This window comes from Asparagus officinalis, chromosome 4 (genome assembly GCF_001876935.1).
Source record: "Asparagus officinalis chromosome 4, Aspof.V1, whole genome shotgun sequence".
Lineage (NCBI taxonomy): Eukaryota > Viridiplantae > Streptophyta > Magnoliopsida > Asparagales > Asparagaceae > Asparagus > Asparagus officinalis.
In genome coordinates, this window is record NC_033797.1 from 89493193 (window position 1) to 89507495 (window position 14303).

Here is a 14303-nt window from a genome sequence, read left to right on the forward strand (position 1 = left end):
CGACGACGACGCTGGGCTCGAGGGACTTCACTCGCCGGAGAAGCTGATCACGTGGGTTCGCTGGAGAGACGCTCTCGTCGGCAATCCGAGACAAAACGAATGCGAAATTGACCGCCAATGCCTCGCCGGGCTCGCACCCGAGCACGGAGCGATCGAGCTCCGTCATCCTCCAGTTCAGGACGTTGAACTTGACGGTGATGCCGAAGCGCTCGGCGAGCCTGGTGATCTTGTCGCCGATGATGTTGAGGTTGTTGACCGTGATGAGAGTGTTGAAGGGGAAAGTTGGGTCGCACACAGCGGTGATCTTAACAAACGGAGGAGATAAACGGTGACGGGACCGCTCGGCGATGGAGTTGATCAGGGAAGCGTACTGTCCGCCCTGGCCCAGGTCGAAATCGACGATGTGAATCTTGGAATAGTCTCTTGTAGCATCGAGAATGGCGAAATTGGCGGCCATTAGACCGAGCTTGAAGCAGGGAGATCCGTCGTACAGCATCTGAGTCGCCGTAATGGTGCTCAAGACGCGGCAGAGCCTCGGGCGATGGCGTGAGGGTTACCGTCCGCTCCGGCGACGGATTGCAACGCGCACGAGGCGAGGGCTGTAACCATCATGCGCTGGCCATAGCCGCTGTTCGCGGATCCCCGCGGATATTACGGGCCGCGCCGCTTCAAAGACAGGCGAGATTCGCTGGTCGAGCAGTGTCGAGTTGCCTTCGGAGATCGCGCGCTGGCGGTGTCGAGGGAGCAACTGCTTCGATGGGACGCCGGAGGGGGTTGGAGTAGAGGCACGCGCGAGGCGGGATGGAGGACGTCGAAGATGAGGCGAGGAAGTCGCCGAAGAGGGGGAGAGAGCGGTTCGCTGCGAGGCGGCAGCGGGAGCGGAGATGGGGGGACGGCGACATCGAGCTGCTGCAGTCGCTTCGACACCCAGAAGCGCTGCTGGTGCACCGCCAGCCGTGATCGCTGACGGCATCCTCCGTCGTCGTCCGAGGAGAAGCTGGCTCTCACCAGCTGGCTTGAGGCTGATTCTTGGATCGTCGACTTCTTCTCAGATTCTGCTGACGGAGGGGCAAAGGGTTTGAAAGATCTTGAGGCTTTTAAACTCTCTGGCTGGCTGCTGCTGCTGCTGCTGCTGTGGCTTTTTCTGAGGAAATTGAAATTAAATTCGCGCGACGACGTAAACGAGGAAGAGCGATGAAATGAATGCGATGGAATTATGAAGAGAGATCGCATTGGGGGAGAGGGGAGACATAGGGGAGTTGAGATGCATAGTCCGTTGCTTCACCGATCGGAGATAGAAGGCGCGTGCTGTATCCTGCTGGCATCGCCTCTCGAGCTCCGTGCAGCGGAACTGAGCGTAACAGCCGCGCCTGCTTTAAAAGACCGGCCGGCCAGCCGCCGCCGCCGCCTCCCGCTCCGCCGTCAGATCTGCTTCTGGTAGGGAATTGTAGCGGCAGACCCCGACCGCCCGTGGCCGTATGATCCGGCCGAAGGTCCACGCGGCCGGGAAGGGCCAGTCAGCCCAATGGCAATGAGATTTTCTCTTCTTTTCTCTCTCTCTCTCTCTCTCTCTCTCTCTCTCTCCCCTCTTTTTCGGTGGTTTCTCCTCTTTCTCTCGGAATCTAAGAGCTCAATCTCCCCTTCCCATGATTTTCTCACGAGTTTCTCCGTTTCAGAGCTTTTCAATTTGGGATTCTATTCCGCCGAACCCGCAATAAAAGGCATTCTTTTTTTTTTTGTTAAAGTTTTACCTCCTTGTCCTAGTAGGTTTCTTGCCCTGCTCTTACATCGCTTTTCCGTATGTATAAATTATGATTTAAATAATGATTTAATAATGAGGAGGAAGGGAAAAAAAAAGGGGAAGGTTTCTTTCCCTCCCTCCGCTCTGAACTAGTAAGAGCTCTTCAACCAATCGGTGCCTTCCGCCTGTGAGGAAACCGGCTGTTACCGGTTCAAGTGACCGGTACTTGTCGGTTTGATGGGCTCGAACTCTAAATTTCGGTAAGTGGGGGCGACGCTGGCGAGGCCCTCGCCACTCGAACCGAATTGGCCCCGGCCTACCTTTCTCTTCAAAAGGCGCCTGTCGAAAGACGTGATTACCCTCGGAATGACAATGGAATTTGGCGGAAATAGCAAGTGCATTGGGGATAGATTTGGGGATAACTGAATTGTAGGGCCTTGCGTGTGGGGATTGGGCGAAATTGGTTAGCGAACCGAACTCTCAAAGGACCTAACACCCGCTTTCTGTGAAAACGGATCCCCAGTGCCCGCCACGTGTGCACCCAGCCACAGAGAACATTCTGCTGCGGGGCGGGGCCCCCCTAAAACAGGTGACCGTGTGCTGCTCGTGCTCTTCGCTTGACGATCTCACCCCGAGGCACGCGAGAAAGCACGATGCCACGTCGGTTACCGAGATGTTGGGCTTTGCCGTTAAATCAATCGCCACCGTCCATTTGGGCTTGCTTTGCATATCCCCGCCAGCCACTTGTTCTGCTGGACTCATCCCTATTGGAGGGGTGCCGTAGTTCCTAGGCGAAATTGCACTCAACTACGATACACTTTCACTCGCTACGCATTATACACATTCACCTATTTTTTGCCTCATTTATGTACCTTACATTTTCTAAAAAAAATTCTCAATGACTCAAAATATGAGACCAACAAGGGGACGGGTGAGATGTCCCCCTCCTATTGTATAATGAGCTGATCATCATTAATGATGACCAACTCATTATGTTATATGAGGAGGACACCTCATATGCCCCTCCTATTGGTGCTATATTTTGGGTCCCTGTAACAAAATCTCTTCTTTAAAATTAGCAATTTAGTACATTCTGGTATGTAATCATAAAAATAGTTCAGCAAAGTTATTAAACATAAAAACTTTAAAAGTTTTAGAATTAGCATGCGATGTCATATGGAATTATTGAGGTAAAAAATTTTCAAATTTTCATAACACAAGGCATTAATTAATGTGCCCAATCGTAGCTTAATTTGTATAAATGCTTCAAAAACAAGTGAATATATGTAATCACAAATTGAGTGCATGAAATTTAAGTAATATTTAGCCTATTTCAAGAGATACCGAGCCTTGGGTCAGCTCGAAATGGGAGAAAGTGTCAATGGTTCCAATGCCTTGTATATATTAAGGGTGCACCTATATAAATGGTTTACCTTATTATATGTGAACAAAGTTTCCTAGCTCAATAATCTAGCATAGATATTCTTTTTACTAAATGATTAATACGATGAATTAAGACCGTTGCATATTTTCTGTGATAGTAACTTTTTTTAAGGATAATTGTATTCATCCAATTCTCCCTCCTCATTGTGTACCGCCACCTAAGCAATACACTCAGTCCAATGGAAGATTAAGATATTACCTTTCTTGAACGATACGTAGGTAACCACAAAATTGTTTGCTGTGTGTACAATTAGACTTTAGCTCCACATATGTTGCATAGATAGTATAGCAAGTTGAGGAGGAAACTTGCCAAAAGTATGAAAGCATGGAGATATTTGTTAATCACATTACAACTAGCATTGAATTTGTTGCTCCTCTTTCGCACTGTTAACTTACACAATACACATAGTTATTCTTCCAAAAAGGATAAAGAAAACGAAGCGAAAAGAAATGGATATGAAGATGTCCACACGAGCTAGGTCACCAATAATAGATTGATTCGGAGATAAATACGAACACAATTGTGGACCATTACTTTAATTTCGTCTGAAAACCCTCCAACTTTCAAGATGTATGTACCCGAATCCTGACATTTGAGTTTATTTTAGTGTACAGTAGAAGATTGCTGGCATAACATCTATTAAGTATTGAATTCTTATTGTTCTTCGGAAGTGTATACTAGATTATGATTCAGTTTTATCATATAGAACGGAGTTAACAGTTAAAATAAATAGCTCGAGGAGTTGGTAAACAAATGGCGACGAGAGAAATTCCATTTCACTGGAGGGGTGTTATTCGTTCCGGATTGTTAATTTGAACTCGGGTACTTGTCCATGAATCCAACATTCTTGGATTGGGACTTGGATTCAGATTTTACGATTAAAACCCCGAACTCTTAGATTGGATTTTAAAATTTTTTTGAATAGAATTCTTGGAATTTTTGTTTGATTCTTGAACTTTTTCTTTGAATTTATAGATGTTTGCGTCAGGAATAAGTTTCATTGCAGCTTCCATTACAATCGTTTATCGTTACAATGGAAACAAAAGAGCGAGCCTTACACTTGTAAAACTCCTCTCTACAAAGAAAACAAAATTTGAGATATTCCCTAGAAATACACGCAGAAACTATTTATTAGCCTCTGCTTGTGTGAGATCTTGTCCTGTGCCGGGAACGCTTTGATCCGTGGACCACTGATTCAACGATCTAAGTTGATCGTGAAGAAGGCTTGATGTTGATGTTTCGACTTGTAAACAAGAACAGAAGTAGATATCTTAGCAATGTAAGATAAATACTCTTTACAACATGAAATCAAGGTTTGATAATGAGGAAAAACCGAAGGATCTTGCGATTGCTTGAAAACGGTGAAAGACTCTCTCTCTCTCTCTCTCTCTCTCTCTCTCTCTCTCTCTCTCTCTCTCTCTCTCTCTCTCTCTCTCTCTCTCTCTCTCTCGTGCTCAAAGTTCGTCAAAAATATCAAGTCTCCGCTCTCAGATCTGCTTTCTCTCTCAGTACGTCGTGCACTAGGGTGTTAAGAGGGTATTTATAGCCTTTAGAAACCGTAACTGAAGATAAGAAGTTAAAACAAACCCTAACCAACAACCCCTTTGGGAGAGACAGTGTTTGCTGTCTCGGCCAAAGGGAGTTCGTGTCTGAATTACGATTGAACTCCCAAAGGAACTTTTTGGCATAGAATTATCATGTGCCTAATTTTAACAAAATTATTGAAGCGTTGTCGGGCGTTGACTTCTGTTCCGGTGTAAACACAGTTTATACTCATACGTAGTTGGAGTCTACACAGTTTAAGCTCTTAAGGCGTTAGAGCGTGGACAAGCAGTTTATACTCATATATTCCTTAGAGTTTAGGGATTAGTTTAACCTCATATACCTATCGAAGGTTCAAGGAGAAGTAGTTTATGATCATGTATTCATCGGAGTGTAGATACGTACCTGATATACGCCAAAAATACCAAAAAATGCATTTTTGGAGGCTTGTCAAGTCAACCCTTCGCGCGAGATAGGGTAAAGTGTCCCACGTGAGCGAGACAGTTTAACCTGTCTCGCAGGCCGAGACACGTTAGCGTGTCTCGCTCAAAAGGTTGGGGGTCGTTTGCTTGTTTTTTATCTAGATTTTAGCGATTTTCTCGTAACTTCCCCGCTCTCACAGTTGAAAAGCCTGCCTTCTAGAACCCTATAAAAAGATTTCCCAAGCCTCCTTCATCTATGTTTCTTTGATTTTGGTCGAATTCCTCTTTGAATAACCTAGGGTTTTGGTGCTCTCTTCTCGGGTTTAAGCTCTTACTGTGGTTCTTTCTTCACCAAAGCTTGGTTCTTCTTGATTCTTGGCATGAAGCTACACCAAAGGCTCTTAATTTCGGGTTCCTTCAAGTCTTTATCCGAATTTCATCCCAAAAGTCTAACCCTTTCTCGGTATTGGATTCTTTTCTTCGTTTTCTTTGTGTAAACCGTTCAAGCTTCATCTTCCTTTTGTTCTTGACAGGAACCGACGTCAACCTCTCGTGCTTTGACGATTCTCGAGTTTTCTTCGCGATTTCCCCTCAAGCCCTAGATTTCCCTCGAGGTATAATCTCCTTACTTGTATTTCTCGCTTCCCTAAACCTATTTCCACTTGATTTTGGATGATACTCGAACCTTAAGACTCAGGTAATGGATTGGTTTAATGTGTTGTGTTTGGAATTTTGATTGAAACCCTAACTTTTACGTGTAGGTTTATCGATCAAATCCCTCTTTTGACGATGTCTCCTATGAGGTCACGCATCCCGAGGAGTAGATCAGCTTCTCAGCCAGTCGAGAGAGAGGCTCCCGCTCCTACATCTTTCGGAGGCGAGATTTCTTTTTTTTTGTCAATTTAAAAATTAGAATTTTATACGTGTATCCTCGTTTGTTCTTCTTTGCGAGGCATTCGGGAAGAGCCGGTATGCTCTTTTGCGGGGATCGATGCTTAGTAGACGTGTTTTGCTTGGCCAATACACATTCAAAGGTAAAGAAATGAGTTATACACCATCTCTTAACCTACGAGGCAATGTGCACTACCTCGTAGTTTCCGAGATAGTGTATGATGTCTCGCATGGCGAGATAGTTGAGACTATATTGGAAGCTACGAGACAATGTCCTTGTCTCGTAATTGTTGCGTGATCAATTTTAACTCTTTCTTTTGCCATAAAATTGTTCTTCAACTGTCTCCGAAAAATCCTTTTTGTCCATCGCAATTGACTTCTTTGCCATTGACATTTTCTCTTCGTTCGGAGTGTGGTTGAAATATATTGTCTCGTTGTTTGCGGAAAGATGCACACTGTCTCTCATATATGAAATAGTTGTGATCGTATCGCAAATCACAAGGCAATGACTCTATCTCGTGAATTTGTGAAATAAGTTCAACTCCTTGTTTTGCCTTAGAAAATTTCTTCTTTAATTGTGTTCAATAAATCTCCTTTTATTTATCGTAGTTGATTTCCCGTCAGCAGTGTTTTCCCCTCGTGCGATGAGTGGGCAAAGCAACGTCGTCTACACCTCTGCTGATGGGACACCCTTTCATGATGAGGCCCCTCAATTTGACATAAACTGGCCTGAAGAGATCCCTAGGCTTGTGCGTGAGGGAAGTCGTCGTACACTATGGTGATTAATCACGGACGTGCCACTCACAAAGAACTTGGACACAACCCAGCCTTTAAGAAAGCCAAATTTCTTGTTTGGTGATTCCGTCAAGGATCCTGAGATTCTTATTTGCAGCCCTGAGCAATGGCTGAATGAATATGATGGGAACCGCGGATTCCTCCCTCCAATTCCTCGTCACTACTCTCTGACACATTTGAGGAAGCAGGTCGTGACCCGGGAGATGTTGTGGTGTCTAACTGAAGATTAGGAGCGGATGCATTATTTTATCAGCCAAAGCAAGACCCCAGGCTCCATCGATAGGAATTACATTTGTAGGCTTCATCTAGGTGTGTTGGGTCAAGATGAAGTGTCACAGAATGAGCTGCCGACTAGGGCTGCCACTGTGAAGAACTATCTTGCAAGGTTGGGCAAGGGAGTTGCCCATCAAGGGGTTCAGGTTTTATGGTTGGGTGCATCGTCATCAGATAAGTGGTGGACAAGGATGACGAGTTACATACTCGGGCGATGGGGCATGGAACGAATTGAGAAGGGGTTATATATCCCTATCCATGCCAGTATGTATGGCCTCCCTATTAGCGTGAACCACTTCTTCACGTTGCTCGAGACCTACAATCTGGACACTAACACTTTCCTCATCAAGAATGGAGAATTGAGACTGCCTCTTCACGAGTTGATGAAGGTCTTAGGGCTACCGATGGGAGATTTTTACCGTATCAAAGAGTATTTCCCTACCAACCGCTAATTGAGTCAGATGAAGATGACTAACTCCACCAGATATGACACCTTATGGGAGCTTACGTGTCATTATCAGACCGCTCTGGCAGGTGTAGTTATTAAGGCTAAGCAGAAGTCTCCCCAGCTCAGCTTAAAGTAGTTTGCAGACTACTTATTTAAGCACTTGGAAGACCATTCTGGCCAGAAAATTTGCGAGTTGACGCCTCTGACCCCATCGAATATCAACAATTTGATAGAGAAGATAGGGGTGCAGTCGAATATAACTCGCACGACTGAGGGCAAGTTTCTTAGGGCACCAAGTTTCAGACATTCTTACGGCACGCACTGAAGTAAATCTAGCTGACGACTCTTTTAGCGGGCTATTTGGCAATTTGGTTGAAGAAGTGTGTCATGCCGCACCAACCCTCTAACGCATTGCTGATAGAGATCCTCTTTTCGGCTGTTGAGTTCGCCACCGGAAAAAACTTTCTTTGCTTCTGGGGATGATCGTCGATATTCATAATGGGCTCTGACACTTGGATACCGGCTTTACACAAGAAGGAAGTAAGCCGTCGAGTGAGATCCCCACCACAAAAATCGAGCTGTCGTATACTTATCTGATGGTGTGGCTTACTCCACTGCTCCGATTTGATGACGGCACTCAGTGTTGCGGACCCAAGTATTCCTTTAATGTAGACACTGGATGAATGTAAATGGGAAGCCTGACAGTGGCTTGAAGTGAACTGATAGTTCAAGGTTCACAAAAGTTGGGAATTTTTTAAGTGTTTCCCTCAATTTTCCAGTTACTACAATGAGTTGTTGATTAATGATGAAGAGCCGGGGAAAAGTAGAACTGTTCTCGATGTGGGATGCCTCTGTTGGCTGATGAACATTCGCCGTAGCTACCTCGTCTTCTAGGTAAATAATAGTTGCATCATCGGGCCCTATCTCGCTTGTCGGTTTGCCCGTTAGTTTGGATATGACCAATTGTATATCGGGAATCTAAACAGGAGATTGTGGACCCACGGAGGACTGATTGACAGAGTTCACACCTAGTTTTGGAGTGTAGCTGGTTGCACAGGTGTTAGATTTAAACTTCCTACTATAGAGTGTACGTTGCAAATTACATTCCTTTGCTGCAAATGGCTTATAGATGCCAACACACCTACCATGCTTAAGAGAATATCAGAGTTAGAGGCAGAAGGAGAAGCTAGGCGCACCGCAGACATAGTTCGAGAGGTTGTGCTCTTGAGGAGGGGGAAGGAGCCTATTGGACCTTTTGGAAAATGCAAACAAGTAGCTGCAGAGGAGGAGGAAACTCTTCCAACTGATGAAGAAGAGACTTCCGAAGAGGATGCAGCTGGAGATGAAGGCACTGGGGCTGAGGGAGACTAAGAGGAAGAAGATACATCAAGCCTTCCATCATCCTTCTTTCCTGGAGGGAGTGTGAGTTTGCTGATTGCCCGCCGTACCCGACAACCTAACAAACCTAAGTCGCTTGAAGCTCCGAAAAATCCAAGGCAGAAGATCATGTTCACTCATCCCCAGAAGATGACAGTTGATCTTCCAGGTGGAGTTGAAGAGGAAGAAGAAGAAGCTGTCGAAGCTAGCCTTGTCCACCGAAAGAGATCTCGGCCTTCAACTCATGCAGAGACTTAGGCTCAGACTACAACTTCTCCGTGTGTTGAGTTGTGCACCAAGTTTTGACAGGAAAGACCTATTGCTTCTAAAGAAGCTCGACTTATGAAGCGGAATAAGGTCGCACACAAGCTGCATACTGAATTACCTTCATTCAAATTGGAGCCGTTTGGCGACATTCCCATTGAAGAAGAAGGTAATATCTCACTTCTATTTTGCTTCTCATACTTCATTTTCAAGTTTACTGAATATATTCCTCTTCTCTTTTTTAGGGGGTTTTGAAGAAGGTGAGCTTCCGTACGAGCTTGCTTCTCCCGGCTTCACTCATTGCGAAAGATGAGGCTTCACTCAACAAATGCGTGAAGCTATTAGTGATGAGCCTCTAAGCATTGAAGCTGGCACGGATACTAGGGTTCAACCCAACTCTGCCATCGAACTCACCCCAACAGCCTCCTACACAGGTATATCCCATCCAGACACTACCTTATTCAGGTAGCAACTCAGAGAGTTGAACAATTTGGAAATCGTGTCTCCTCTAATCATTTCTACGCATCATGCTCTTTTAGAGAAACTGAAGGAAGCGAGCACTAGTGTTGGGGCTGCGGAACTCGTTGCGGTGGCTGAAGGTAAAGTCGATCTCCATTTGACATGAATCCTAGCTTTTCCTTCTTGTGCTTAAAATTTAGCTTCTCTGTATATGTCATGACAGGGGAACCCATCAAGGAGGAAGCCTTTCATGATGTCGATATCGAGGAGTTGGATGAACATGCCCTTGACAAAATGACAGACTTCTCTGAAGCTAATTATAAATTACTTGCCGATATGTTATAAGAGCAAGTTCATGGCGAGGCTACAGTACCAACAGTTGAGGTTGGTTCATCTGTAGGTATGGATCTTTTCCCACGACCACTATTATCCATTCGTTAATTTTAGATGACCACGTGGGAGTTTTAATTGTAGGACCAGTCACTGGAGCTCATACAGCTACAACCTCTGGGGCTACTGAACAGCTCAAGGATTTAGGCAATTTGGGTATGGAGCAAGCTACTGTTAGAACTCCACCATCTACCTCTCAGCCCGAGGCTGCCAAAATTGAGGCCAATTGGCGAGGTTAGTACGTCGACCGTTATCGTATTTGAACAAGCTCTATCCACTCATGGAACTGGGTTAGCGGGGTTGGGCCAAGAGCACCTAGTTGAGGGATCTTCAGCTGGCATCGGTAAGTTTCCTCTCACCGCTGCTTTAGAATCCTAAGTATTGATTTTGATTTTAACAATCTTTGGAGTGCTTACTTCTTCTGCTTTTATTGCAGCGCCTCCTCCATCATTATTTGAGTCTATCAAGGTGTTCATGTCGGATGAAGATACAGACAAAGCCATGATTAGCACAGAGCTCCTCAGCTTCACTTCTTTCCTGAATGCAGTAATTGATAGGGTCATTCATAGGGGATTTCCTTTCAACAGCTTTAGGCATCTCCTTGATCGACACGTGTCAGATATCAGGGAAGAAGGCTATGGCGACTTGGCAGACTCCATTGTTGCATAATTGGCTCGTTTAGAGCAAGAGCTTGACAAGCTGAGGGAACTAAAGGTTGCCGGTGTTTCCTCATATGTTGTTGCTCGAATGGAGTTAAAGCTGAAGGAATGACACGACATACGAGCATCCGTTGGGCTTGAGCTTCAATAGCAACGTGGTCGTGTAAGACAAATGGAAATGGGTCTTGCCAATAAGGAAAGAATCAGGCTTGATTTGTATCGATCTATCGAGTCAGGTTGTGCAGAAATAGCCCAATTCAAGCAGGAACTTAGAGAGGCCAAGGATGCTCAGGCTATCCGGGAAATGCATATGGTGGGTGTGAAGCGTACTGAAGCTCAGATGTTCGAGAAGCTAAAGCCCAAGAGAGAGAGAGAGAGAGAGAGAAATTAGCCAAGATGGAGAACGAGGTTGCAAAGGCATTGGCCACTGTTGAAGACTCCATCAAATCTGATTTGCAGACTGAACTCGAACAAGCTTACTCAGAGGAACCCTCAAAGTTAGAGAAACAAATTCGTAGTCGACAGCTCTCTGTAGATTGATCACACCATCTTTGTACTCTTTGATTTTACTTCATCAATAAAATAAAACTTTTGATTGGTGCATTTTTATTATGATTACTCATTCTATTTAGAATAAATAAACATAATATTATAGGATTTTTAACAAACCCTCAACCATCAACGGATTTGATGAGCCTTTACCGACTACCGTTTGAGTCGGGCTAGCATGTACATTATCTAGGTCTGTTTCACATGTAACATTGTACTAAAAGAATGAACTCTCTTAGAGTTAGTGCTACAATATTGAATACATAGACTTTGTCATTCTTTACGAGAGTATACTACCCGACAACGCGTGTTAGGTGTAGGTTTATCTCTAATAAGGGATCAAGATAAAGTCCCCCATATGTGAAAGGCATGAATTTTGATGCTATAATATTGAATACGCAGACTTCGTTATTTTCACTGGAATGGACCACCTGACAACATGTGTTAGATGTAGACTTATCTCTAATTAAGGGATTGGGATAAAGTACCCCATATGTGAAAGGCATGGATTTTGGTGCTACGATGTTGAATACGTAGACTTCGTCATTTTCACGGGAATGGACCTCCTAACAACATGTGTTAGATGTATATTTATCTCTAATAAGGGATCGAGATAAAGTCCCCATACGTGGAAGACATGGATTCAGGTGCTATTAAGTCAATAATAATAAATGACTACGATATTGAATACGTAGGCTTCGTCATTTTTACGGGAATGGACAACCCGGCAACGTGTGTTAGATGTAGACTTATCTCTAATAATCGATTGAGATAAAATCCCCCATCCGTGAAAGGCATGAGTTTTGATGCTACGATGTTGAATACGTAGACTTTGTTATTTTCACGGGAATGGACAACCTAGCAACGTGTGTTAGATGTAGACTTATCTCTAATAAGGGATCGAGATAAAGTCACCATGAGTGAAAGACATGGATTTTAATTTTGAATAGAAAGAATATATTTTGTTATCTTTCACTTCAAAATATTGTATATCTTCTCTTGGGACAAAGACGAACCCGGTGCTGTTCTGAAGAGGAAGAAGGTATTTTATTATCTTCCGCTCTAGAAAATTTTGTCTTCTCTTGGGGCAAAGACGAACCCGATGCTGAAGAGGAAGAATGTATTTTTTATCTTTCGCTTCAAAAGTTATGTATTCTCTTGGGGCAAAGACGAACCCGGTGTTGAAGAGGAAGAATGTATTTTTTATCCTCCGCTTCAAAAGTTGTGTCTTCTCTTTGGGCAAAGACGAACCCGGTGCTGAAGAGGAAGAAGGTATCCTCTACTCCAAAAGTTGTGTCTTCTCTTGGAGCAAAGATGAACCCGGTGCTGAAGAGGAAGAATGTATTTTTTTATCATACGCTCTAGAAAGTTGACGTTAAAGGGAAAGAAGGTATTTTTTATCTTCCACTTTAGTGCTGAAGGGGAAAATGTATTTTTTATCTCTCACTTTAATAGAAACTCAAAGTGGGAGCTCCACTCCGAGAATCTAGATATAGAAACTCAGAGTGGGATCTCCACTCTGAGAATCAAATTTGAGTTACGCCACATGGCATTGGCTCAGAAAAGATCTGGATAATCCTAAACAGTCGGAAGGTTTGATTATCCAATTTAAAAGTGAACCTTTCATTCATGAAAGGAATCGAGAGGGGATTTTCTTTTTAGCCCTAACTGTCTGAAGGTTTGACCAAATAGGAATTTGAGATGACCCTAACTGTCTAAAGGTTTGATCATTCAATTTGAAGTGAGCCTCTTATTCATAAAAAGAATCAAGAAGAGATGTTGGGTTTGGCCCTTACTGTTAGAAAGTTTGACCAAATGGGAGTGAAGATAGTACAAATAATAGTGGGAGAGTGTTAATTACAGAAGTCACTTTGTCAATAAAGACATAGTGAGAGCGTTGGTGTCAAGTTCTTGACGGTATTTTCTTACAAAAACTTAGCACAAAGTGAGAGTTTGATAATTACCATGGATTAGAAATTAATGCCATTTCAAGTACTATGTCAGGACTTTAACAGTAGGAGTGTTAAATGTCTGAACATAGTGGGAGGATGTATGAGTTTAGCCATAAAAGAAGGAAAGGAGGTATTTTCTCATCTCTCGCTTCCTTTATGACTAATGAACTTGATTTTGTAGACCCACCATCAATTGATTTGATCTGTGAGGGGTTTTAGTGGTAGAGGATTGTTAATTATATAGTGAGAGTTTCGTGAGGGAAGATTGACCAAATGGAATCATTGAATTTGGTCTCAACGAAAGAATGCTTAGAGAGTTACCGTGGGAGGGTTTTAATCATCATGGTAATGACTAAAGGACCATAGTGGGAGAGTCTTAATTATTTCTATAATGATTAAGAATGAATTATTCAGATGATTAGTTTTCATCTTGAATAGTCAGTTGACCTCGAGTTATCCTTAAGAATACAATGTGTAGTATTCTCCAGGGATTTCTGCATTGCCATCATCATTGATACGGCATGACATGCATGAATTTGTACAATATTTCAAATTTTATGCTTCAAATGTGTTATCCTGAATGCACTAAGGGTAGTATTTCTTTAGAAACTTCTCATTGATTGACATCATGATCTTGTCACCATTTTGGGTGATCAAGCGATACACACCGTTTGAGTAGACTGTCTCTACTACGAACAGTCTTTCCCATTTGGGCTGGAATTTTCTTTTTTCTTGGATGATCTTTCCTAACTTAGATGATGACGTTATTTGTATTCTCTTCGTCTTGAGCTATATTTGGGACCTATAGGTAATTTTTGACGCCTACAATAGACTGTCAGATTCTCAGGCTAAATTTTAGGCTCATGAATTATTTGAATTAGGAGTTTTAAAATAATTTATTATGTTACATAATAATTATTCACAAATAAATGAACATTAATTAAGAAAATCACTATCATTTCAATTAACAAATTTCAACAACAAAATTAAATATATTTTGTAATCCATTTAAACAGTTCAGACGCTACATAACAGTAGATAACTAGTGCAAGTATATATATGAAAATAACTAGTTTTCAAGTACATATAAGAAATAT

The 14303-nt window shown here is 43.1% G+C and overlaps 1 protein-coding gene across 1 annotated transcript in view; it reads right to left on the reverse strand.

The window, feature by feature from the left end:
• Positions 1-2503, reverse strand: part of LOC109839028 (scarecrow-like protein 8) — a 4048-nt gene extending 1545 nt beyond the window's left edge. The window contains exons 1-2 of the mRNA XM_020407460.1: positions 2283-2503; positions 5-533 (exon numbers count right to left, since the gene is read on the reverse strand). Of these exons, the coding sequence (XP_020263049.1) occupies positions 5-533; positions 2283-2503 (750 nt within the window). The remainder of the gene's footprint in view (positions 1-4; positions 534-2282) is intronic.